The 27,595-nt window shown below is 35.7% G+C and overlaps 1 protein-coding gene across 6 annotated transcripts in view; it reads right to left on the bottom strand.

Moving 5' to 3' along the window:
- chb (chromosome bows) overlaps positions 1-27,595 on the bottom strand; it is a 69,471-nt gene that overhangs the window by 23,731 nt on the left and 18,145 nt on the right. For all 6 annotated transcript variants that reach the window (XM_065238510.1, XM_065238511.1, XM_065238513.1 and 3 more), the window contains 7 exons: positions 20,002-20,100; positions 19,789-19,933; positions 10,793-11,087; positions 5,459-5,635; positions 4,059-4,312; positions 3,755-3,998; positions 3,599-3,686 (listed from right to left, as the gene is read on the bottom strand). In XM_065238510.1, coding sequence (XP_065094582.1) covers positions 3,599-3,686; positions 3,755-3,998; positions 4,059-4,312; positions 5,459-5,635; positions 10,793-11,087; positions 19,789-19,933; positions 20,002-20,100 — 1,302 coding nt within the window. The remainder of the gene's footprint in view (positions 1-3,598; positions 3,687-3,754; positions 3,999-4,058; positions 4,313-5,458; positions 5,636-10,792; positions 11,088-19,788; positions 19,934-20,001; positions 20,101-27,595) is intronic.

Raw genomic sequence — 27,595 nt, 5'->3', positions numbered from 1 at the left:
GTCGGTTAGCTACGAGGTGGATTTCTTGGTGGTTTCAGATAATACGATGAATGTTAATGGATTGGTAGGCCGGAAATTTTTGAAAAATAACGACATTGAGAAAGTTAAGATGCTGTCTCGATCCACGATAACTTCTTCTAACAGTTATGACTGTCAGATGATGTCAGAAGTTTATGGACCTATACGAAACGATTGTGATCTTATTGGACTTAACAATGACGAGTTGTGTCTAGATATTGGGGACAACGTGGAAACATTTTCTATGATCAAGGATGTAACGAAACTGTTTAAAACAGAATATTTAAATCGAGCTCGACCATTGTCTCCATTAGTGTCGTATTCGTTTGGAGTCAAGCTGAAAGAAGATAAAGTCTATCATGCTTCACCTCAGCGACTGTCGGTCTTCGAACGGAATGAGCTTGATAAGATGATCAATGAACTTTTGAATTCTGGTGTGATAAGGGAAAGTAACTCTCCTTATTCTAGCAAGGTGGTTTTGACTAAGAAGAAAAATGGCACCTTTCGTCTATGTGTCAATTTTCGAGCTTTGAATAAATTGGTTGAGCGTGATCATTTTCCAATCCCTGTGATTGAGGACCAAATTATGAAACTTGAAGATAAACGGTATTTTACTTCGCTGGATTTGAAAAACGGCTTTCACCACGTTGAAATTGATGAAGATTCACGTAAATATTTTTCGTTCGTAGTCGAAAATGGACAGTACGAATACACTCGTATGCCATTCGGGTATTGTAATGCTCCCGAGATATTTGTAAAATACATGAACCAAATGCTTTCCGAACTAATTAAGTCTGGATATGTAATTGTTTTCTTCGACGATATACTGATTGCTACATCTACAATCGAAGAACATATTAAAGTGCTCTTGACGTTGTTGCGTGTTCTTTCCGATAATCATGTGCAGCTAAATTTGTCTAAATGCCATTTCCTAAAAACTCGGATTGAATATCTGGGGTACGATGTGACTTTTAATCAGATTCAGCCATCCGATCGGCACGTTGCTGCAATCAGAGAATTTCCGTTTCCGGATTCTCTACGGGCTGTACAACGCTTTATAGGACTGGTCAGCTATTTTCGGAAGTTTATTCCTGATTTCAACAAAATTGCTAATCCATTGTATGATTTAATCAAAAAGGATGAGCCATTCGTGTTCGATCAAACCCACAAAGAATCTTTTGAAGCTTTATGCAAGATTCTATCATCGAAACCTGTACTTGGAATTTATTCATCTACAGCAGAAACGCAGCTACACACCGATGCCTCGTCATATGGTTTTGGGGGAATTCTTTTGCAGAAAAGAAAAGAAGATAAATACTTCCGCCCGGTGATGTATTTTAGCAAAAAATCTTCTCCAGCTGAAAGAAAGCTTCATTCTTTCGAACTTGAAACACTGGCCATAGTATACAGTCTTAAGCGCTTCCGTAACTATTTATTTGGTCTACATTTCCAGATCGTTACAGACTGTAGTGCATTGCAGTTGACATTAAATAAGAAAGATTTGAATCCTAAAATTTCGAAATGGGCTTTATACATAGAGCAGTTTGATTTTGAAATCATTCATCGATCTGGGGATAAAATGAAGCATGTCGATGCATTATCGCGGGTACACGTTTATGCTTTGGAGGACTGTCAATTAGGTGGATTTGGAGTCGAGGAAAGTGCCCTATATGTGAATCAGTTACAGGATGGGAACGTTCAGAAGATAAAACAGGCAGTAGAAGAAGGTAAAAACGAAAGTTTCACAGTAATTGATCAGATTGTCTATAAGAAGAGTGGTAGAAGAAATCTTCTTTATGTTCCTCGAATTATGGAAACTTCCGTTATGTTCAAGTACCATAATGAATTGGGTCATTTTGGAGTGGACAAGGTTGCTGAAATGATCAAGCGAAACTTTTACATTCCTAACTTGACAGAAAAGTTGAAGAAGCATATAAGTGAATGCATTACATGCATAAGCTATAATCCTAAGCAAAGGAAAACTGATGGATTTTTGCATATTTATGAAAAACCTGATAAGCCTTTCCAGACCATTCATATCGATCATCTGGGGCCATTGGAGAAAACAAAAGGGAAAAATTTGCATATATTAGCTGTCTGTGATGGGTGTACCAAGTTCTTGAAGTTATATGCTGTGAAGTCAACAGGTACTAAGGAGGTGATGAAGTGTCTTAAATCGTATTTCATGGCATATTCTGTCCCTAAGGTTATAGTATCTGATCGGGGCTCCGCATTTACCTCAAATGAATTCGATTCGTTCGTACGGGATCATGGCTTTTATCACGTACAAGTGGCAACCGCTTGTCCGAAGGCTAACGGACAAATTGAACGATACAATCGAACCCTTATACCCCTACTGGCAAAGCTATCGGATGAAGGCAAAGCACAATGGGATAATGTTTTGTACAAAGCAGAATATCTGTTGAACAACACTTACAATCGAGCGATTGCTGACGTGCCATCGCGAGTTTTATTCGGCGTGGCTCAAAAGTTAAAAGTAGATCAACGCTTATTGGAGTACATGCAAGATATGAATGATTGTGAGGAACGCAATCTGGATGAAATTAGACAAAGATCTTCGGACAACGTGAAGCGCCTTCAAGAATATAATAAAAAGTATTATGACAGCAAAGTGACGGCTAATTCTGTTTATAGGGTTGGTGATTTGGTAATGATTCGTAATGTGGGGACGGTAGGAGAGAGCCAAAAGCTTAAGCCGAAGTACAAAGGTCCGTATGTGGTCAAGAAGGTGTTAGATCATAATCGGTACGTCATTACTGATATTGACAGATTTCAGGTGTCAAATCGTCCATTCACTGGGATTTTTGATCCAACCACAATGAAACTTTACCAGAAATCCAGCTCGAGTGATGGTTAGGGAATAGTTGATAATAAGAATCAATAATTTAAGTTTTTTTTTAAATTGCAGGGAACATTTTAACCGACATTCTGAGCGATAAATAGAAGAACATAATAACATATTTTTGTAACACTTCCTTCCTTCCTTTCCTAGAACAAAAAAAAAAAATGTCAATCACTAACCTCGTGCCACCGAGTAAACGGTCCACCCTATACTAACTTTAATTTTAAGTTTACTTTAAAACTGTTATAGAAAAAAAAAAAATAAACGTCTATTGAGGACAATTAGCCAGGATGGCCGAGCTGTAGGCCAAAACTAATAACCCCAAGACTACTTAGCATAGATCAACTATATTTTATCCACAACGAATTAATGTACATCCCTACCACTATCTACGAAATGTGTAAACTGTGTAGATTTCGAACGAACTGAAAAAACTCTCCAAACTCAGACAATAAAACATTCCATACTTCCGCTTTGCAAAGTTCAGACGCGTTTTATTTCGTTTTTTTTCGGTGGTGACGGCAAAAATTGAGAAACGTCTCAATTTTACGGGCTACACATATATACAGACCCCAGAAGTGGAAACAATGAATGTGAAAAATATTCCTGGGATTCGAATAACCGATATAAATTAAAAAAGAAGAGATGAACCAGCCTCTGGCTGAAAGTCTCGCTAATAAAGATAACCTAACCTAACCGATCTAAATTAGAAAATACCTGAGGTACTACGTCGCATATGGTGTTGTATGATTGCCTTTGCTGTATCTTGATATTGTTTAGGAAGATTAGCTAAAGTCATTGTCATCTAAAAAGATAAGAAAAAAATCTAAAATATAAAAAACAAAACGTTTCACTTATATGAAGTTATCTTACCTGTGATGGATTGCAGTTATACAATGCTACGATGCATGATCGTGCTTGTGACTTCAATTCAAGACTTTTTTGGTCCAACGAAGTTTGAACAATTTTTAATATTGCTCTATCAACTAACTGTTGAGTTTGGCTATGTGTTACAAACTGTGCAGCGGTGCAATATGTAGTAGCGAGTGTAGTCAAAAATTTCAACGTTGCTTGTCGTGTTTTGATATTTGGTGTTTGAGCAGCATCAATAAGAATCCTTAAAATCAGGATGATTCATTATTCGGTAAATACAGAAATATAACCCGCGATATTTTACCTGAAGACACACTGCATTTGAAGATCTGCTGGAAAGTACTCGTAAATCAACTGTAACGTTTTCCAAATTTTCCCATGCATAGAACCCAACAAATCACCGCCTAACTTTTGAAACAACCTTGTAAGCAGAATGAACAACCAATCGTGTAAATCATTCGAATGCGAAAGAATGAGTTCGTTGACAGTATCCAAAAACAGAGCATAGACTTTAATGTGTGGATCCATGAACATTTTTCTGAACAAATCAAGAACACACTGAAAAAAAGAAGTAATGTTTTAAAGCAATTCTAATTAATACATAATTCATGTCGAAATAGCAAAAAAAAAATCCATTGTGGTACATTGACCGATTTTCTTCGTCAATTTTCTCTTTCGTTAAGAACCCAACCAGGAAAACGTTTCCTTGTGTTTGTCCTTTAAGGGTTTCTGAGTTACCTGACTTGTAACGAATATACGTAGTATCCGAGGGATCGTATATTTAATTCTGAAAGCCTTATAAATAAAGGAAAAAAATCATTTTGCTATGAAAAATTAGGCGAGCTATACGATCCTGCGGATACAACGTATAACGTATTAAGTCGGTTAACCAGTAGATAATACCTAGGCTAGAAACTACCGATAGTCCAGTAACTAAAAGCGCTACATGTAAGTTGAGAACAAATATAAGTTGCTGTTGGGTGGTCATATGGCAAGAAAATAATAAATAATAAAGATTGACACCGTCTTCAACCAGAGGTTGTACAGACTAAACCCTTAAGGTTCAGTTTACTTTGATACATTTTCGAAAAATTCGAAAACAGTTTTTTTTTCAACGCAAAGGGAAAAGAATGACGCGAGCTTTTTTGCAATCTACTTTTGAATTTTTCGAAAATACATCAAATAAATTGAACCTTGATAACGGACAACACAATACCCAGTAGTAGTAGTAAAATTTCCAGGTTGGGAAAGTTCCACCGGCTGGACGAAACCGAAGCGACTACGAAGCCCAACAGTGTGATTAAATAGCCGAAAATGTCTTCATAATAGGGTTATTCACTGAGCATCGTAAACATATACACTATCGTAAAAATACCAGGGTTCATTGGAGTGTAATGGAAGTTTACACATTTACTAGGATGCATACGTTATGCGCTTTGTGAATACCCCTAATGTAAAAAGATTATACCACCGTCCGTCGCAATTGAAAGAGAAAATCAATGAAGAGAAAAGATCTATGTATAAAAGGGTGTCCCAAAATAGCCTCTTTGTCATGAAACCTTAGGGCTCAATCTCCAAATAATAGCTTGAAGGGCTACAGAAAAATTGTATCAAGGCAACTCTGAGAAATATTGTTAGAGACACCCTAATATATAACTATAAAGCAATGCTCCTTATGCAGAGATTTGGTCAAATACTACATACTTGAAGTTGTTGTGAAGTTAACATTTTCCCCTCACTCAGATATTGTGTAAGGTTGATAAGGCCATCTTTTCGCTCAGACCAATGAGTGGATGCACAGAATTGAATTATAGTATCGATGTCCTCAATCATGGTCCTCGAACTATCAAGACGCGTTCGTGATCCGTTCCACGAGTATGACTAAAAAATAAAAGCAGTTGATTTATTATGAATACAATGATGGCGCTAGCTTTTTTATATGCTAATAATGCTCGGGTTCAGTCTTAATGGTAAACTAAATTATAAGTATGTATACCTGGGGAGAAGTACAAATAAGACAATTATGTATGATTTTATGTGTATTCAAAGGATGTCATTGATTTGAATGTACAACATTTCAAAAGGGCGTAATTGCTTTTGAAAACAATGGATTGAGCTATCGCTGCTAGCTGGTAAAGGAAACATTCATCTACCTGCTGGTGTCATTAATCTTCATGAGTAAACTTTTATTCGCGAGAAATCGATGGCTAAAGCCATTGTTTACAAATGCAATTACGCCCCTTTGAAATGTTGACAATGAAATGTCTAATTTCTAGTCAATGACAAGTGACATTGGAGCATTTCGGAGTTGGAGGTAGTTATAAACAAATCACCAAACCTAAAACTAAGTAGTAATAGTGTTTACGGTTTTGAATATCCATATTGCCAGAATTAGGTGAAAAGATCAAGAACTTGTCAACAGGAGAATAACAATAAAAAAATCCGATTAACTTATCAAAAATGTTGGTACCGACTGTTAGTATGGTATGTGTTTAAAACGGGTCTTGTTCGTTTGGCATAATTTCTATTACTCGACATATTTTTTAAACCAATAACTTTTCAATCTATGATTATTCCTCCTTTTAATTTTTGCTTGTTCTTTTATAATACCTATCCATGTTCTTCTGGGGTAATTAAAGGCTGCTCACGTCTGAAAGAAGGAAAAATTTGCTACAGCAACGGAGCCGCATGCTTTGAAAAAAAAAAACAATTGATTTAAATTAGGAAACATTTTTTTTCTTTTTTATGCATTAACTGCTCTAAATAGGTGGCATCAATCCTCTTCTTGTGCTCCTCGATCAATGCACATCATTCTTCCGGATCTTTTACCCAAAAATATTCTAAGCGCTCACGCACAACACATGTACTATATATTCAAATAAGTGAGTATTTTCTTTACTAAATATTTTAATTTTTTTTTAGTTCTTTATTAAGGAGATTTTTAGCCTATGACTAGTTCATCTCCGAAATATTTGATTTTTGATATTTGATGAAAGAAGCATTCACTTCTTTACGATACATTCAAATAATGGAATGCTCCCTACTTTATTAAATATTCGAAGTAGGAAATATTTAAACAATAATAATCTTATGCGAAAGAAGAGCAGCAATGAAAAGAAGGAGTAATCATTGATTGTAAATTCAGCACTGGCCGAGATAATGATGGGAGCCAAGTTCACCTGTCACTCGCTGGATTTAATCGAGCATAACTGTATCAATGATCGTGACGATAATTAAAACGAACAAAAAGGAAATCATTTCGGTAGTAATTTATCAATACAATTCTGAACGCTAATTTTACGTTTTTAACGCAGAACATCGACCCGACGGCGTGTAGACAATAAGCAATATACCATCAATGAACCAGCCTCCGCTCATGCCCCATATACCGCTACTTTTGTAAATAAAGGTTATTTTTTAGATCAATTGCAATAGGTTTATAAATTTGTAAGCCCGGTAAAACCCTTTAACTTTCATTGATTATTATTAATTTTGCTGAAAAAATGTCTAATTACCGAAAAACATCTTTTCCAGTTGCATGATCGACGAAAATGTCAGACGTCACGCGTTGTTATTGTTTTGTCTAAGGTGTCGGCGTTTGAAATTTAAGTTTTTTGGCTCAAAACAGCATAGGTGGGTAAATTTGAATGTAGTATGCATGCTTCAAACAAAGTTTCTTGAGAGCCACAGCACTTTTACTTGTTTCTGAACCAAAAATGTATTTAGCGGTTTTTTGATACACTGCAAATGTGATGAGTACCAGTTTCCGCTCATTACAACATCCTTAAACTTTGGTCGTGTTTAGGAACTGTAAAGGGCTTGTTCCGTGCGAAACAAGCTATAGTAGCTTCCAAAACACAACGCAAACGATCGTCATTCAAACCACCCATCGTGGCAACAACGCTCTCCAGGTAGAATTTTAAGGACACCGAACGAGAAGGGAGAAGCACTATATACTTCTCTTCAACATGCTGCTGCCTGCTGCTCGCCGTAGCGCACGGCAGGCAAGTATATAGGACCAAAAGTAGCAAAATACGATAGGACTACTGCTATAAAAGCGACACAGCCAGCCAGCGTTTTTTTTTTGAGTATTATTCCGACCACCATCCAAGTTACATCCAGTGAAGTAAGAAAGCAATCTGTAGAGAAATAGTGAACTAGTTAGAATAAAAGTAGGGATAAGGTGATAATTTGATTAGTGTGTTGAATCTTTCAATCCGAACGAAATACAGTCCACTTCCAACCCACCGGAGTTGGCCACGGTAAACGCGCCAACAGGGCTGTTCACATACCATGTGGACAGCTTTTGAGAGGTTTTAGACCAAACAACGCCATGCGTGGACAATCATGCATACATGTTTTAGAAATTTGTATGGACCATGGATTTGCCCCTCTCTCCTAAAGTATCTTCGTTGTATATAAATAGCAGTGCTCGGAAAAACTCAAAAACTCAAATCTCATGCAAGAATTTTTTTTTGCCTATGAGTTTTGCCTTCCATAATTCAACGTCGCTAAAACCCAGCGGCGCCGGTGGTGTAGTGGTAAGCGTGATTGTCTCTCACCCCAACAGGCGTGGGTTCAATCCCAGTCAGCGCCGCCGGGATGTTCTGAGGCATAACATCTCTGATCACTAGACTGATGCAAAATTTGACTTTTTCGCTCCACAGTGCTTAAATGGTTTCAAATCGGGTCCTATTTAGCCTCCCAAAGTTACAACTCATTTGGTTAGAAACAGACTTCGCACAAGCCATTTGAAGTTTACATGTAAATTACTATGGGAAATCTCAACTTTTTGTTCATTACCTTCTAGTCTTTTTCCATATTGAGCTGCGAAACAGTTCGATAGCCATTCTTATATAAAATTTTCTCAGCTACAACATTGCTGAAGATCGTTTCTATGTAAAACGAGACAGGAAAAAGTTATTAATTATTTAAGAGATTGGTAAACTTATGACATGATCAAGCAGCTGCTCTGTAGGCAACACTGTATTTTGCAGTGTGACATAGTAGCCATGATTTTTGTGTCCTATTCAACGCCCCAGAAACACCAATGTTGCCTGTTGAGCAGTTGATTGAGCATGATCATAAGACATCAGTGCATTGAACCATTGATAACTTTCGATCCTTGCATTTAATCAAAAAGTGGTCTTGAGCAAAGTTGTAGCTGGGAAAATTTCCTACAAGTACAGTTGAAAGTTTTTGAAGCAGACCGATATGGTGAATTATTAGAGAGACATGAACAAAAATCTTGGTTTTATCATAGTAATTCCCATACAAACTTCAAATGGTTTGTGCCATCTCAGTTTCTCACCAAATGAGTTCAAATTTTGAGAGGTTAGTCAGGATCCGATTTGGAATCGTTTAAGTATTGTGGAGCGAAAATTTCAAATTTTGCATCACTCTACTGATCACGCCTTCCTTCGAAAGGGAAGTAAAGCAGTTGGTCCCCGGTTCATGAGTTTGATGGGTCGATAGATAGGGTCCAGGTGTGGGAGCTGCCTCCCTGGCGTCGGTGGCATTAGTGCTCAGCACGGAAAACAAATCAAGGAAGAAGAAAAAACCTCGCTAAAATCACCGATGAGTTTTCAGGTTCAAAAATTAATTTCTTTATATGTCGGCGCTATGAATTGTTATTACTGGGTTGGAAAACTAACAACATACATAAGCATGCTATCAATTGACGTTTGAGTGGTTTTTATGAGTTTAAAGCTAAAAAGATTTTTCGGCGTTGTGCGTGTGAGTGCGTGAATATTTATGAGATTCTCTAGCGTCCATTTTATTTGCCGCATTCGCACGCGAGTTTATTCTCGCGAATGAGCTTTGAGAATGATTTTCCGAAAACTGATAAACAGTCTCAAAGAAAATATATATAGCGCAAAGGCAATCTATATTGTAGTGCACGCTGCAAAACTTCCAGAACTTTGAGAGATAAATTATTGGGTAAATATTGAAAACATTGTAGTGAAAATCCTGGTTCATTGACTGTTTCAATGCCAGATGAAGAAGTTTGAATTGTGAGTTGGATGAATAATGCCACTCGCACAGTTAAGCATCCTAAACTGAACATTACTCGAAGCATAAAAAAAGTTCTGGAAAAACAACAATCTTCGAACATAAGTTGAAAAAAATAACTATTAAAAGAACAATTGTATCGTTAATGTTACGTTAATATGTATAATAAAATTAACTGCTACTGAACCCGTTAACTGTTGTTCCGTTCAAAACAATGTCTATACAATTAGAGATGAACTAGCCTAAGGCTAAAATCTCTTTAATAAAGCCTTAAAAAAAATGTCTATACAATATAAACACAATTAGAATCTAATAAAAATGACCGTTAATTAGAACACCTCATCAAAACGTGAGCGGTAATTGGTACATGTGACTGAATTTAGATTCAATTTTTATAAATATTGTTTTGCTGTTTAAAATTTATTTTCTTTTTCCCTCGTATAGCGTATAAGTTACCCTAACGAATGATGAAAAAACATAAACCAAAAACAATGTTGGGCTTTTCCAGCGTTTTTCTTTTACTTTAACATTGCCTTAAATGAGCGAAAATTAGTACTCTGATGGTACTTTTCGATAGTTTTTTAACGGATGGAATAGTAATTTGGCAAATGCATTGCAGATATGCGTTGAAAAGTATAAGTTGATCGATATTCTTTTCTCTCCATCTCCGCATAACATTTTAAACAATGATATTGATACTGCACACATGAAAAATGTGTATGTTGCGTAAAACGAAAACGTTCTGCAAAAGCTTGAGCATTTTCACGTGGTGCAAGATTTTAATTGATGAAATCAAATTTATCAGTTTGCAGGATTGTTTATCCACAAGACTATAAATATAGTGACTATAAATATAGTGACTATGAATATAGTAACTATAAATTATATGTTTCTTAGTTTTAAAATTTATTTAATCATTTCTTTATATACGTGTTCATTTAGAAACCGGTGCTGAGTAAGACACGCTTGCTTCATAACTAATACTTTTCTAACGAAATGAACATCATCACATATAAGCATACGTACATCATTTCCTCTTCTATACGAGTCAAAACTTCTCTCTGAACAAACAGACGAAGCTTCACTTTCATCAGATTCGTCTCGTGATATTTTTCTATGCAATCCTAAACGAGAAAAATCTGATGACAGATCATGATCATCTGGTGAAAGTGCATCTGCTAAAGCATTTTCAGCTTCTCTGCTTTGTTGTAGTATTTTTTGCGCTAAGACAGGCCGTCCCGGATTCACTGGTGGTCGATCCAATCTTCTAGGACTGTTTGTTCCATATGCGTTACGGCGTAGTGATCCGAATTGTGTTCCTCTGTAAGATAAAACAAAAATCAAATTGGTGGGTAATGAGTGGGTGCGGGGAGACTCAGTGCAATGCGCTGTCTTCAATAGGATAACCGTAAACACAAGCAACATGAGTAGACAAAATTAGTAACATCAAAACATTATATTTTGCTTTCAATTCATAGAGGAGGACAATAGGAGGGTTGTTCATAATAAACGGAAACAAATTTAAAGAGGAGACAGACACAGGCTGCCTATAATCGCAATTTTCATTCCCGACTCCACGGAGTTCTAAAACATTTTATAATTACAATAATATATTAATGAGGGATCACCCCAGCAGGCCTGGGTTCAATACCAGTCGGCACCGCCGGGATGTTCTGAGGCATAACATCTCTGATAACACCTTCCTTCGGGGAGTTGATGGGTCAATAGGTAGGGTCCAGGTGTGGGAGCTGCCTCCTTGGCGTCGGTAGCATTGGTTCTCAGCACGGAATACAAGATCGACGGAAAACAAATCAAGGAAAAACATATTAATGAGGGACATTGCTTTTGCTGATAAATTCGCTAGAAAATTTCTGATTTGATTTGCGATTTGCAGCTGCGGACAAAAAAAACTCAAGTTTTTGTTACAAATGAGTCAATTAACTCGAAGCTCTACAAGAAAGAGTGCTTGAAAAAACGCATTCTATCATTCATCAAAGCAACATTGACAACAGGGTGGATTTCATCGAAAAAGACCTCAACCCACCCAATTGCCCTCAATTTCGCCCAATTGAGCAATTGGGCAATTGTTCAGCGGAAGCTGAAAAAGAATGGAAAAGTGACTCGGTATGCTGCAGAGATGAAGAAATGGTGGAATAAAATAGCCGCTCAAGTTGACGAACAGAGTGTCCAAAAGATGATGCGAGGTTTTCAAGAAAAGTTCGTCATTTCATAAAAATCAAATCGGAATCTCTAAGACTGTTGATATTTTTTGAAAGTGCAATAAAAAACATTTATTTTGACTGCTCAACTGTTTTATTTCATCAAAACAATCCCGAAATAGAGCTGATTTCTTACGTCCAGATCTTAAATGAATCGAGCTTTAGGGTCCCCGAAACATGTCCGAATGTATCCAATCCTTAGAAATGGAAAATCATTTACATTAATTTAGTGCATTCATTTACATTCATTTGCCTCTATCTTTATTCATCAACAGAATTCCGTAAAATGATGTATGAAGCTTTTGTAGGTTTGCAAATAAGCTACAACTTTTGTAAATAGAACATTCGAACAGAGCCCACCATTGTTTTACAGTGAATGTGAATTACGTTCACTGAAAACCAATAACAAGTTCTGTCCGCTCTAGTTCGTCATGCATATGAGATATAGATTTGAGTTAATGACTAAAGTTGTTACTAATATCCCAAACTATTAAAACTTAATACATCATTTTACAAAATTCTGTTGATGAAAAAAGTTAGAAGCAAATGAATATAAATGGATGCACGAAATGAATGTAAATGATTTTTCATGCCTGGTCCTGAGCACTTTATATACCTATCCACCCTCGTATCCACAATTTAACTTGTTTTTTAATTACCATGTGTTTTGAAGTGTCGCCGGGTTTCGGTCGAAGTCAGAAACTGGCCACTTACCCTGAGGTACCCAAGCAAGCACGCGAACAGACCTAATGAATATAAAAATATCAGTGCTGTTAGTAGCACGGAATTTCTATTCCCCAGTCTGTGTTTACAATACCGTCTGTAGTTATAACCCGAAGATCTATTTTTGTAAGATTAAGTAAAGTCCGGACTTTTACTGCACTCGGTCTAATAAATTTCTGTATCCATGGCGTTCCAGTTGGATTCTACCATAGACGTTTCCTATGTTTTTAGTTCTATCCTTAGAGGGCACTCTTAGAGATGAACTAGTCTTCGTCTAAAAATCTCTTAAATAAAGATTTAAAAAGAAAAAAAAATAAAAGGGCACTCAAGGACTCCCCAAAATCCATCCGACCGATGGGATGGTCGCTTTTTAGTGACTTTTTCATTACTTTTTAATATTGAATGCTTACGTTAAATCCAATTGAATTTCAGTTAACCCACAGCTAAAAATCTCTATAATAAAGAAATAAAAAAAATCAGTTAACCCATCTTAAAATAGATAGTTTGTGCTATTAATCTCCAAATAAAAAATAATTTTCGCACTGCAGAGCACAGAGCGTGGCTCTACGGTGCGGAAATTTTGCATTTTAAATTAGGGTGCGGAAATTAATAGCATTAAACCAAATATGCTACATTAACAATATATTTTACACTTAGATTTTCAATACATCACGTAAGGAACAGAAACTTCCTGTTCGAAACACACCCTAACGTCAGAAAAGGCAAACAATATGCATATGATTACAGTCGAGCTGTGAGTGAGCTAAAACTGTTACGCATGAAAAATATAATTTTATTACATTAATTATAATCAGGGAAAAAAGTTTTGAACATTGCTTAAATCTGTAGATGTCTATGGGATCACGAAAATAATTGTTTAAATTTGTTTTTATTTAATTGAAATTGTTTAAACAAGTTTTGACTTAAACTTCTGCTGTAGCTTTGAAGCATCCCACGTAATATTTATATAATACATTAGTAGCCACTTCTGGTGTAAAGACGCACTTGTTGGCCGAACATCGTGTCTCCGAAAAATATGTTAACATAATATATTTGATTAAATTTTTTACGATGGGTTAACTTAAAATTTAACTGGATTTTACGTTAGAGCATTTCCAGCCCAAAACGCAAACTGGTTGGTCATGAGTGTTTCCGATTTGAATGAAACATTTCTCACGTGTTCGCTGCTACTAATGGTTGCATTTTTCATTTAAATATGATTTTTTCCTCCAGAGTAACTTTTGAAAAGGGCGTATAAAAAATGGATTATTTTTTTTTTCGAAAAAATCATAACTTGAAAACTATTGATCTGATCAAAATGACATATCAGAAGAAGTTTTAGGTAGTTAAATTATCTTTGCGGAAAAAAAACACTGAAAGAAAAACTTAGTAAATTAGTATTTAAAAAACGTAAAACGATGATTATCTCAAAACACCCCCCCTTCGAACTTTATATTTTTTTTTGCAAGAAAACTGAAAAAATGCACTAATATTTGGTAAAGAGTGTATGCTGGTAACTTTCTTTAAAAAAAATCTATAGTTTTTGAAATTTTAGTTGGTTTTTACAAGTTGGTGAAATTGCACATTTTTTAGTAAAATAGTAATTTATTTGGATTCTACGCATAATTGTCAAAAACTTTGCATATAGAAACTTTTTTCCTAAGTCCAGCCGTTCTCAAGTTAATGCAATTTAAAAAAATAATTATAATAATTTTCTACATTTTGGGCCATTTTCAAATGTTAGTCGTGATGTCCAGCAACGAGATGTTTTTCCATGAATATATATTAAAAAACAAACAATTCATTCTCAAATATGGTAGCTGTCAGACTTACCCGTTTCTATTTAGACGCAGCAGAAAAGAAACAAGTTTATAAGTAAATACTCTCAAATATACCCAAATAATCAACAAACCCACTCATGTGCCTTTTTTCTGTCCTCTATTAGTTGTATACCTGGATAGAATTGTGTATGTCATAACAGAGGCTCAAAACATAAACAGGTAAACAAATATGTTATTAAACCTGTAATTGAGATAAATTCTCTAGGTACTTCTCTGACGTATACCATATTGTGCCTTAAGAGCTCATCCCGCGATATCACAACTACATAAAAAGGCACCCCGTGGAGGCTTCTTACACTCACACTTAAAAAAGTTTGCTATAATCAATTGTACCTAATGAAGATAGGTATAATGTCAACATTGTAATTATTCTGCTACATATATATATATACATATATTGGGACGTTCTTCACCTGTTCTGTATCCGCTGATTTGCCGCAGATCCCGCCTCTCAAGGGTGAAAAAACTGGCTGTCTACAAACAAATCATAGCACCTGCGATCCTCTATGCAGCTCCCCTGTGGGAATCATGTGCACAGACTCACAGGAACAAAATCCAAATCACTCAGAATAGAGTGCTGAGGATGGTTCTTGATCGTCCTTTCGACACTAGAATAACAAATTTACATGAAGAGGCAGGCATTGCCAAAATAGATTCCCGAATTAACGAAATTAAGACTAAATTTGCACAAAAATGTATTTTATCAGAACATGTATATAGTAGTTGTAGGTTAGTTGTAGTTGTAAATAGTAGTTATAAGTAGTCTCCTTTTTTCAAATTTTAAACAAACCAATCCCACCAAGGTTGTCATTCTTAAAACAGGCCTGATAGGACTAAAAACTGTAATTAATAATAATTTTAATTGAAAAGGAACTAAAGCTGAAAAGACGCATCTGTGTCACTTGATAAGGTATACATGTAAACCACACAATACATGAAATAAAGATCATTTAAGGCAAGTTCTTCACCTGTTCCATTCAGTTCATCTCTCTTAGCGTTTCAAGTTAAAAAGCAAGTAGTTTTTTACGATGGATAACAATTTCAAGTGTTGTAAACCTCTACCTAAATCAATTTCAAAGCATGACACAGTAGCAGTTCAGTTGTTTATCTCAAAATTATTAGAATTTTTAAAGTCGCAAATAACAGTCCAAAAGTGTATTTTTATGTTAGATAGAGCAGCATCACAATACAAAAACATAAAAAAATTTGCTAGCCTTTGTGGATTTAAAGATAAGCATAATATAGAAATGGAATGGCTTTTTTTTGCAACTTCACACGGCAAAGGTCCTTGTGATGCGATTGGCGGTACCCTTAAGAGAATGGCAACCAGAGCAAGTTTAGCTAAGCAACACGAGCACCCTATAACGAACCCTAAACAACTGTACGACTGGGCAAATAGGCGTAAAGAAGATCTTCAAACAAAAATGTCATTTTGTTATGTTTCTACGGAAGAATACAAAAAGGCTGACACGGAATTTGATCCAATTTTTAAGAAAGTGAAACCAATTCCTGGAACTCGAAAATATCATTGCTATATTCCAGTTTCAAACAACCAAATTGCAGTAAAAATATTCTCTAATTCAAACGATACACCCAAATTTTTCAATGTATTCAAATAATATGAGTTGTAAAATAAAATAATAAATATATACTGTTTCTTATCTCAACAAATCTTTCATTTGACCACATCAACGTGCTTCTCTTCCGCTGCCTCTAGATAGAAACGGGTAAGTCTGACAGCTACCATATCTGAGAATGAATTGTTTGGTTTTTAATATACAATCATGAAATAAAATCTCGTTGCTGGACATCTCGACGAACATTTGAAAATGGCCTAATATGTTGAAAATTGTTATAATTATATTTTTTTAATTCGCATTAACTTGAGAACGGCTGGACTTAGGAAAAAAGTTTCTATATGCAAAGTTATTGAAAATTATGCGTAAAATCCAAATAAATTATTATTTTATAAAAAAATATGCATTTTCATCAACTTGTAAAAATCAACAAAAATTTAAAAAAATTATAGCTTTCTTTTTAAGAAAGTTACCAGCATACACTTTTCATGAAATTTAAGAGTATTCCATCAATTTTCTTGAAAAAAAAATTATAAAGATAGGAGGGGGGGTGTTTTGAGATAATCATCGTTTTACGTTTTTTAAATACTAATTTACGAAGTTTTTTCTTTCAGTGTATTTTTTCCGCAAAGATAATTTAATTACCTAAAACTTCTTTTCATATGCCGTTTTGATCAGATCAATAGTTTTCAAGTTATGATTTTTTGGAAAAAAATAATCCATTTTTTATACGCCCTTTTCAAAAGTTACTCTGGAGGAAAAAATCATATTTAAATGAAAAATGCAACCATTAGTAGCAGCGAACACGTGAGCAATGTTTCATTCAAATCAGAAGGGGTCGAGACAAAATTGACATTTTTTTTAACGATTTGAGCTAGAAATGCTCGTTAGCAATCTATTATAAAAAGTAATGAAAAAGACCCCAAAACAGCGAGCCATCACTGATACCACAATTATATAATTACCTAAATTTACATTTGTGGATCATTATAACACAATAATTCATAGAGCAGGCAATATGCTTAATTTTATAAAGGGTTTTGGTTTCCACTTTAAAGATCCTTACACAATTAAAACACTTTATGTTGCCTACACACTTAGATTATTTTACCGAAATCTGTGAAATTTTACCGACATCTCAACAGCTGAACGTTCGGTAAACAGTTCTGTGATTTTTCGCAGATTTCCTGTAATTTTTCACAGATATTCGGTGAAAAATTACAGGAAATCTGTGAAAAATCACCGAACGTTCAGCTGTTGAGATTTCGGTAAAATTTCACAGGTTGCGGTGAAATAATCTTAGTGTGTATGTAAGGCTAATATTAGAATATTGCAGTGTTGTTTGGTCACCTTATATGAAAAGGCATGCAGAACGAATAGAATCAATCCAAAGGCAATTTTTATTATATGCACTACGTGGGATGTGGGATGGACAGAATTTCCTCTCCCATCTTATGAAGCAGGCGAACCAGCCAATGACTGAAAGCCTTGTAAATAAAGGGAGAAAAAAATCTTATGAAGCTTGTTGCTTGTTAATCAACATTCAGTCATTGAAAGAGCTTCGGGATTAGGCTATGGTCTCTTACGTGAACAGTATTGCTTCGCAACGCATTGACTCAGCTTATTTATTATCAAGACTTAATTTTTATGTACACTCTCGTCAATTGCGTAATCGACATTTGTTCGCGGTAGATCGTCACCTCACTAACTACGTGAAATATGGTTATCGGATGATGTCTGTTCATAATCTACACTGTAAAATGATAGACCTAAATATGCCGCCCCTAAAAGTGAAAAAAATATTTCCAAGCACTGCGAAATCATAGATCATAAGTTATAATGTAGTCTACGTTTTTGATTGACGAATAAATAAACAATGACCGGACACCCAGTGCCAGTATAATGTAACTACGTTCCTTTCGGCCAATTGTTTTAAAGAAAGAATGCATTCCCACACTAGCTTCGATCGACATTTTTTCCTTGATTTTTATTCCGTCGATCCTGTTTGCTAAATGAGGAGGGGAACTAGGGGCATTATGAACACCCAGACTGGACACCCCCTATATTTTTCAAAATATCAACATTTTTTCAATTTAGATGTAACAGATATTTCATACCTTTTTCGTCGATTTAATTCTACTACGTTTGTATCACTTTCACTTTCACTAAAACACTTTCACTAATTCACTTTCACTTTTTACTTTCACTTTGAACTATAACAGATACGTAATTCGTTTACTACTTGAAAACGATCTGATATAGTTCAAAGTGATAGTGAAAGTAAAGAGTGAAAGCGAATTAGTGAAAGTGATAAAAACGTAGTAGAATTAAAAGTAAAAATCGACGAAAAAGGTATAAAATTATTCTACTAAAACGCTCATCAATCAATTTAGAAGATATTCGATTTCTCTTCTGAATGAGTAATTTAACGAGTAAACCAATTTCAATATTTTCCTAATCACCGTAAATTCTTGAAAAAACGCACAGGCTTTCTGTGGCTGAAAAATTATAATTCTCAGCGAGCAGATTACGGTAATTAGACTGCAATTATCGTTTGTTGTGGAATATTCAATTTTTTTTTTGTTCCAACATAGGGCAGAGCCCTACTTTGGCCTAAGCGGCCATTTGGCCTATCGAGAAGAAAACATCAAATAAATCCATTGTTTCAGAGTTAACAAGTCAATTATGTGTTTGGTACGATACGCGTTTTGGTTTCGGTACGTACGGAAAGGTAAATAAATTAAGAAGTCATCTGAAAACAATCCATTTTGTGAAAAAAATCCAATCGAAAAATAGAGGCAAGGACGGGTTGTGCTTAGTAGGCCCAAAATTAGATCTAAGCCCTAAATCGTTGATTACTTCATTTTTGGTAGGTACATTAAAACAATCAAAAACTAACGATACAATATTTTCTCCCGTTGGGGTAGAAGGGGTGTCCATTTTACCCCACTAACTTTACGATGTCAATGTAATGTAACAAATTTTCAAATTGTTTTTGAAGAAGAAAAAAGTCATTTTTTTTTAATTTGCTTCTATGTGCTACTGTTGCTAAATTAGTGACAAAAGTGTGTAGTAAATAATACATAACAATATTTTGTTTCTTATCAAGTCAAACTTGTCAAAATCCTTAGGATGGTAATAATGCCCCTAGTTCCCTCAATGCTACCGACTCCAAAAGGCAGCTCTTACACCTGGACCCTACCTATAAACCCATGAACTCATGGATTGGGGACCAACGGCATTACTTCCCTTCCGAAGGAAGGCGTGATCAGAGATTTTATACCTCTGAAAATCCCGGCGACGCCGACTGGGATAATACCCAGGCCTTTTTGGGTGAGAGGCAATCACGCTTACCACTACACCACCGGCGCTTCTCGATCGACATGTTGCCAGAGGGATTTTCGAACATTTTTTTTTTATTTTTGAAGTTTCAATTTTAAGTGAAAATTCACCAAATGGAACACAACCAAAATAATGCTTGTTCGTTTTTGTGTATCACATAGAAAAGGCCCGTTTTCCAGGTCTGCTTATCTATCTGTCGTGTGTTGAGCTTACATTGTAGCAGTATGTTGCACAACTTGGTCAATTATTTTAAAAGCAGATATTTTGAATATGCTTCCCGAGTGATAATCGAAAATTGTGGGCTAGAAATATTAACTCACCTTGTAGGACTTGTTTCACGGGAGTTGACCAGTGATCGCGGAATACCAGAATTTTTTTTCGGCACGGTGCCAGTTTGTTTGTAAATTGAAGGAATACCAAAATTGTCACGTAACCTACTGGAAGGAGAAGTGCTTCTTGATGTTGCTGGAACAAAATAACAAAGAATTATCATATGAACTTGAATGATATCACATTGCGTTAGTAATGCTTACGTTGTGATTGAGACACGCCTGACCTCGAACGGATTCTTCGTTCAGGGGTTGGAGGTTGTTGTGGGGTATTTATCGATGCTGGTAGCTTTTTAGCTCGCGCTAACATGAAATGCGTACAAAGTATGGTAATAACAATAAATTATTAATAATATTTTTTAAGTGTAAAATTTTACGAATATAACAAAAACATATACTTTATACCGTGCGGACCGAAGTCCATGTTGGCGTTCTACGCATACCGTAATGGCCTGATCCAAATGCCATGTAAATTTTATTATGATCCTATAGTGTCATCCATGATCATCTAACATAATTATGTTGCCAAGTGGAGGTAATCATTTCTGCTTATTGAAGGTAAGCTGCTTATTGACGTAAGTGACAGATAACTCATGGGTTAGCTGTCAAATCCACGCAAACATAAACACAACGTAGGGTTGTTTTACGGTGGTGGCCTTTAACTAGAGATGAACTAGCCTAAGGCTAAAAATCTCTTTAATAAAGTTAAAAAAAAAAAAAAATGGTGGTTTTTAAATTAGCACAATAGGCCAATTTTCATACAAACTAGCCAACTTTGGCATGTTGCAACTATGTTTTATGATGTGAAATTGAGCTGAACTACAAATATGCTGAAGTACAGAACTACAAATATGCTGAATTTTGCGTGTACGTAATATCGAAGACTGGCAACTCTTCCATTCAAAAAGACTGGCAACTCTTCCATTTTTCTCGAACGATCGCTATGAGGCAGGTACAAAAGCGTCATCTGCCGCTCAAAAGTAAATGCTTCGAATGAATTTGATAGCAAAGATTACATCCTCAGAAGAAAGGTTTGTGTATTTGCTCGTTTTTCTATGCGTTGATTCCACCTTCGCTCAAATGCAGCGCTACTGTATCTGTCACTTGGATTCTGGCAAAGTTGCCAGTCTTCTTGATATGATGTTTTCGGTAAATAAAATTATTGGAAGCGCTTGCCGGAAATTGACGGGTTGGTTGAAAAAGGTCAACTAATTAGCATATTTATAATTTGAAATTTCCGAAGTGATAGTTTTAAAATTTTCAACCATATTGCCAATAAACGACGGCGTGCTTAAGAAATTTATTTACGACATGGTCGAAAACTTCCGAAATAATAGACTTCGAAAATTTCGAATTATAAATGTGCTAATTAGTTCATTTATCCGGAGTGAATTCTTTTGATGACTTATTTTCCAAAGTTCTTTGTAGTAAATCAAATGTTAATTAAAAAAATAAACGATTTATTGCCACACAATTTCATCGCTTATCAACTGGGCAACTATTTGAAAAACTTGAAAAATAATAATAAACAATTTTTAACCATTTACGGTTAGGTCAAGTTATGGTTCGCATTTATGCGGGAATCCTAATTGAAAAGTGCACTGAGTTTTTTTTTTTCAGAAACAGATAATAAAGCAATCGATAGGAAAATTAAAACCCGTTATTATAACGGGTTTTAATTTTCCTAATACCTACTAGTGTAAAACAAATTTCCGGAACACAGACGTTTCATATTTTCAAGCCAATAGATGAAAAATAATATAATTGTGAAACGATTTTCGTTATCGGATGAAAAAATACGTGTAAAACTGTAAAATTGTATAATACTACTATAGAATAAATAGACAGACAAATAAATATTCTGGATTTATTTTGAGAAAAAAAAAATCCCAATGAAGCAGGTGGCGAATCGAAAAAAAAAACAAGAAACCTGTATCACAAAACAACAAAATACTGGTCACAGTGAGAAGCCCAAACAGGTAAAATAACATTGACTTAATAACACACATCATAACTTTACTAACATAGCTGAAAGATATGGGTACTACTTTCATATTGAAAATAGCCAGTGTTCTACCCCTAATAAAAATGTTATGGTTAATTTGCCGACGTGTTCGGGGTATCATCTAATCATTTGTGGACTAGTTCAATCATTTGGGTTATCGTTCGTGTATGGTAATGTTTTATCAGGGAGGTCAGTTTTAATTAATAAAAATACATGATTATTCAATTGCTTTGACTCAATGGAGACTTTGTACTTTAAATGCATAAACATGAGAAACCGATGTTGTTTGACCATCCCGTTAAAGTTCCCATAAAGTTCGAAAATCGGCTTAAAGGGTGATACGGTCAAAATTTGGTCAAGGGAAAACGCGTGTAAATCGGTGAAATCGTTTATTTAAAAAATCAAATTAAATTTCTTTTTCAAGTTCAATTAGTATAAAATTCAGGAAAAATATTCAGTTAGGCTTCCGCTTTTCCAAATCCGAATTGCCGGGCCTTACGCTTGACCCCTGCCATCAGATTTTGTACAGCCACCTTGTCCACCTTCTTCGCCGCAGAAAGCCAGTTTGCCTTGAACTGCTGCTCGCCCTTAGCAGTTTTTTTGGTCTTCTTTAGGTTCCGCTTGACAATAGCCCAGTATTTCTCAATTGGGCGGAGCTCTGGCGTGTTGGGAGGGTTCTTGTCCTTGGGAACCACCTGCACGTTGTTGGCGGCGTACCACTCCATGGCCTTTTTACCGTAATGGCAAGATGCCAAATCCGGCCAAAACAGTACGGAACAACCGTGTTTCTTCAGGAAAGGCAGCAGACGTTTATTCAAACACTCTTTCACGTAAATTTCTTGGTTGACAGTCCCGGAAGCTATGAAAATGCTGCCTTTCAAGTCACAGGTACAGATGGCTTGCCAAACCAGATATTTCTTTGCGAACTTTGACAGTTTCATGTGCTTGAAAACATCTGCTACCTTTCCCCTTCCTTTTGCCGTATAAAACTCCTGTCCCGGAAGCTGCTTGTAGTCGGCTTTGACGTAGGTTTCGTCGTCCATTACCACGCAGTCAAACTTCGTCAGCATCGTCGTTTACAGCCTCCGGGATCGCGCTTTGGCCGTCGTATTTTGTTTATCATCGCGATTTGGAGTCACTACCTTCTTGTAAGTCGATAGTCCGGCTCGTTTTTTGGCTCGATGCACGGTTGTAGACGATACACCCAGCTTATTTGCGGCATCTCGGAGAGAGAGGTTAGGGTTTCGCTTGAAACTACCGGCAACTCTCTTTGTCGTCTCAGCGGCTTCCGGTTTTCGATTTCCCCCCGATCCAGACTTCCTGGCTGTCGACAAACGTTCCCCAAACACTTTAATTACATTTGTAACGGTTGATTTGGCAACTTTTAGCGATTTTGCCAACTTTGCGTGCGAGTAGCTCGGATTTTCGCGATGCGCGAGCAAAATTTTGATACGCTGCTCTTCTTGCTTGGACGGCATTTTGACAACTGAAGAGTGAATTCCAAAATCAAAATAGGAGCAACATTCTACACACACACACCTTCAAAATGAGGGGTGTTCAGGTTTTTTAAATGCAAAATTGAAAGAAATACGTCAAGTTGATATTGACCAAATTTTGACCGTATCACCCTTTAGTAGTTAAAAAGTTATGATTTTTTAAAGTTGGTTGAAAATAACCTTTTTTTTTACCCACCATAACTCACGAAGGTGCATTCTAATGGCAAAATATGTCCAACGTTTGAGTTATACATTCAACAACAAAATTTCACGTTATACACGGTGACTGGTAATTCGTGTTACACCCGTAAGGAGGTGAAAGTAGACCACATTTGCAGCAAAAAATTGTATGGCAATATTGTATATTGAGAACCAGAGTTGCGACCTATTACAATCACGATCGTCAAACAGCTGATGGTAGTAACGTTTGGTACATTCCTATCATATGCTTGTCGAAGCACTCTGCATGACCATCCATCAAGTTGACGAAAGAAGTAAAAACCAACTTGTGAATGTCGTCTTCGGTGGTGATCCATCACCGATCTGGTCATTCCCGACAATCACGCACAGATAAGTGTCGTTTTGAATCAGTTGCTGCTTTGCTTGCTTATGTGAGTGTGTTGGTGAGTGAGCCCAACAGCTTCCGTTTAATTTTGCCAGTTTGTAACTCACACAGTCGCGCATGCCGAGACGAAATTGGAATGCGTAGGCGTTGTTTTCATTTCCTTCTGTCGTTCGCTAATTCTCATCATCGTACTGCACACTTCACTGTTTTCGTTGTGCTTCAGTCTTCACTGTTTCCGTTGTGCTTTACATCATCAGTAGCGAGTGTTGCAGTTTGTCTGTGAGCAGCGACCATTACTGGTGATTGTTGTTTGTCATGGCTCTACCTCTCACTGCGTGACAAAACGTTCTGTCAGCGATAGTCGGTTGATGCGTTGACGAGTGTCGGCGCATCTTCGAAGATAAATGGTTGTTCAATGGAATATGGAAGAACAGCTTATGATTAAAAGTAGAAAAATCAAACATTTGAAACATTTTTTCATATTGTTTAACAGATCTTTATCACGAGGAGGAATATTCGAAAACGTTGATTCTTTCATTAAAATTCGAACAACAGCTTATGATCAATAAGAAGGAATAAATCATTCTTCATTCATTCATGTTAGCCATATTACCCCACTGCCGATAAACGCATAATAATTATTGTCCTATGTGTATATTAAACTCCATAGCGCATGGAACAGTTATGCGTTCAACGGCAATATAACAAGATCTCATATTTTGCAAAATAAACACAATGCGAAAAACTCGGGGTACTTTGTCATTCGTGGAAATGGTTTTCGAGGTAATGTATCATTCGGGGTAGTGTTATAGGAAGTCGGATATTTTGGATTCTATCACTGACTATTTGAATCATGAGAATATCAATTTTTGTTTACATACAATCGAAAATTATACAGTATGCTTGTTTCCTACTGTCATATTTTTTAGGGTAGATACGGCTTCCCGAGATATGAAAAAAAAGGCCTATAAAACATACGGTCGGAACATACTGCTAAGTGAGTTATTCAACAGTCTATGTTTGTCTGCATACCCAACATTGATTAGCTATATTTGTTCAACCTTTAAATGTTTTTCTGATTTCAACATACCAAATGAAAGATTGAATTCTTATCTATCAAAGCTCATTTGAGAGGAACTCGAGTAAAGTTAATTATGATACACAAAAATTGATTGGGTTTTTTAGAGATGAAAATTTTCATTACTGCTAATATAGGTACTTCTTTATTTTCCTATGATTTTTTTTCCGTCGATCTTGTTTTGCAATGCTACCGACATCAGAGAGGCAGCTTCCACCACTTGGAACCTACCCATCAACTCATGGACCGGAGACCAACGGCTTTAATTCCCTTGATCAGATGTTTTATACCTCAGAAAATTCCGACGCATGGGATTGAACCTAGGCCCTTTGGAGTGAGAGGCAGTCTATATACTTGTTCTACAAAGCTTTCTTTATGCAGTTCCCTAGATATGCGCCTTTGGTAGTAACCTTTAAGGTTTCATGATTTCTTCTTTTTTTTTAATCTTTATTTTAGAGATTTTTAGCCTAAGGCTAGTTCATCTCTTTCATGATTTCTTCGTAATTATTGATTACCCATGAAAACTGAAATTTTCCTCAAAATGCGCTATGGGCACCCCATTCGTTCGTGCGTTCGGCTGTTCCAGTTCAATACGTACGTAGGCAAAATATTATTGTGAATGCTGAGATACATTATTTACTTTTGATTACCGCACATGTGCCGAAAGAAAATATTACTGCGGAGATGTTTTGCGGCACTGGTGGTGTAGTGGTAAGAGTGATTGCCTGGGTTTATTTATTAGATAATAAGTTTATTTGTAGTCATGTGTCAAAATTTCAGCTCAACTAATCATAACAAAACATAGTTGCAACATGCAATAGTTGGCTAGTTTGTATAAATATCGGCCTATTGTGATAATTTAACCACTGTAATTACTCTAAAGAGCTTAATATGATCAAGTAGCTGCACAGTGTTCTCTGGGTATATTAGTAATTCTTCTTGCTGATAAGTTATTATTTTGAAGATTTCTAATTGTTCAATCAACTGACTTTCTTGCAAGAATATCTTAGAGACATGATTTGATTTATTGAACAATTAGAACAATTAGAGATCTTCATAATACTAACTAATCAACCAGAAGAATTGCCAAAATACCCAGAGAACATTGTGCAGGTTTTTGATCAATTTGAGGTCTTTGGGATAATTCCTGACCAACCGAATTTCTCGTAAGAATATCTTAGAGGTATGCTTTATTTTATGGAACAATTAGAGATCTTCAAAATAATTAGTAAATAACCAGAATAACTGCCAAAATACCCAGAGAACATTACGCAGGTATTTGATCAATTTAATTACTTCGGTTACATCTGCGGACTTCAAAAAATACCTGTAAACTTCAGAAAAGTTCAGCAAGTGTCACTTAAATTCTGTCTATTTAAAATGAGTTTTGAAAAGTTTTGCAAAATTCTGCAAACATCAGAAACATTCAATGATTGTCAGAGAAGATCTGCAATCCATTGAGAATATTCTTGAATTCTATTTTAAAGAAAGCAAACATTAATAATTTTAAAAAAATCTATAGCTTTGTTAAATTCTCTGAATTTAATTAAATTTCTCTGAAGCTCGCAGAAGTTCTTCGAATTTTACAGCACTTTTCTTAAGTTTGTTTTTATTTTCTATAAGAACGTCTTTTGAAGTTCTTAGAAGTTTTTTTAATTACTCCGTTTTTTATTTTGCACGAATGTTGTTCTACCGTTTGTGCTGTGTAAGAGAGATGACGGTACACAGAAAAAATGTTGAATATTACATCCAAACTGCTGCAACCAGGTCAATCCATCGGTTGTGTAATATAACGTTGTATGATGTACATCGATTTTGCGAACAAAATTACATCCATTGATGTAATATTGTATCTGCTTTTTGCTATTACATCATTATTTCATACATCAGCTTGAATTACATTGATCGATATTACATTTTTTTTTTGCAGACTGTCGCGCACGATAACGAAGCTAGTGTAGTAGCCACGTCTACCGTTTCAACATCTGCCTGCGTGTACAATGATATAAAAGGGATATCGACTTACTACCACTATATACTTCTCTCCCTTTCTCCCAGGATTCACCGATTAGGTGTCTCTCGTTGTGTGTTCTACTCAAACTGAGAAATATCAATATGTACCGCAAAACATCTTCGCATTTCGGAACAGATGATGGTGCGGTAAAATTCACAATAATATTTTTGCCAATTTCCGCGCACGTATTGAACTGGAACAGCTGGTACGAACGAATGGGGTACCCATAGCGCACTTTAAAGAAAACGTCGCAAGTTTTCATGGGTATTTTAAATTAATAAATACGAATAAACTTTATAACCTTGAAGATTACTACCAAAGGCACAAATCTAGAATATTTTGTAGAACAAATGAATTAATAGTAATGAAAATGTTCAACGTAAAAACACTAAAATGAACGTAATTTGACCAGATTTGTTGGTACTTTCAAGATACTTTTCAATTTTTATGTATCATAATTAACTTTAATCGAGTTCCTCTTAAAGGAGCTTTGATCGATTAGACTTCAATCTTTCATTTGGTATATTGAAATCAGAAAAACATTGAGTATGCATAAAAATGTTGAATAACTCACTTAGCAGTCTTTCCGATCTATGTTTTATGGACATTTGTTCATACATCGCGGATTCCTATCTACTCT

The sequence above is a fragment of the Ochlerotatus camptorhynchus genome, unplaced genomic scaffold (assembly GCF_037179485.1).
Source record: "Ochlerotatus camptorhynchus isolate MF236.1 unplaced genomic scaffold, CSIRO-AGI_Acam_v1.1 ptg000809l, whole genome shotgun sequence".
Classification (NCBI taxonomy): domain Eukaryota; kingdom Metazoa; phylum Arthropoda; class Insecta; order Diptera; family Culicidae; genus Ochlerotatus; species Ochlerotatus camptorhynchus.
Note: the sequence above shows the minus strand (reverse complement) of the source record. Positions and strands in the feature narration are given on the sequence as shown.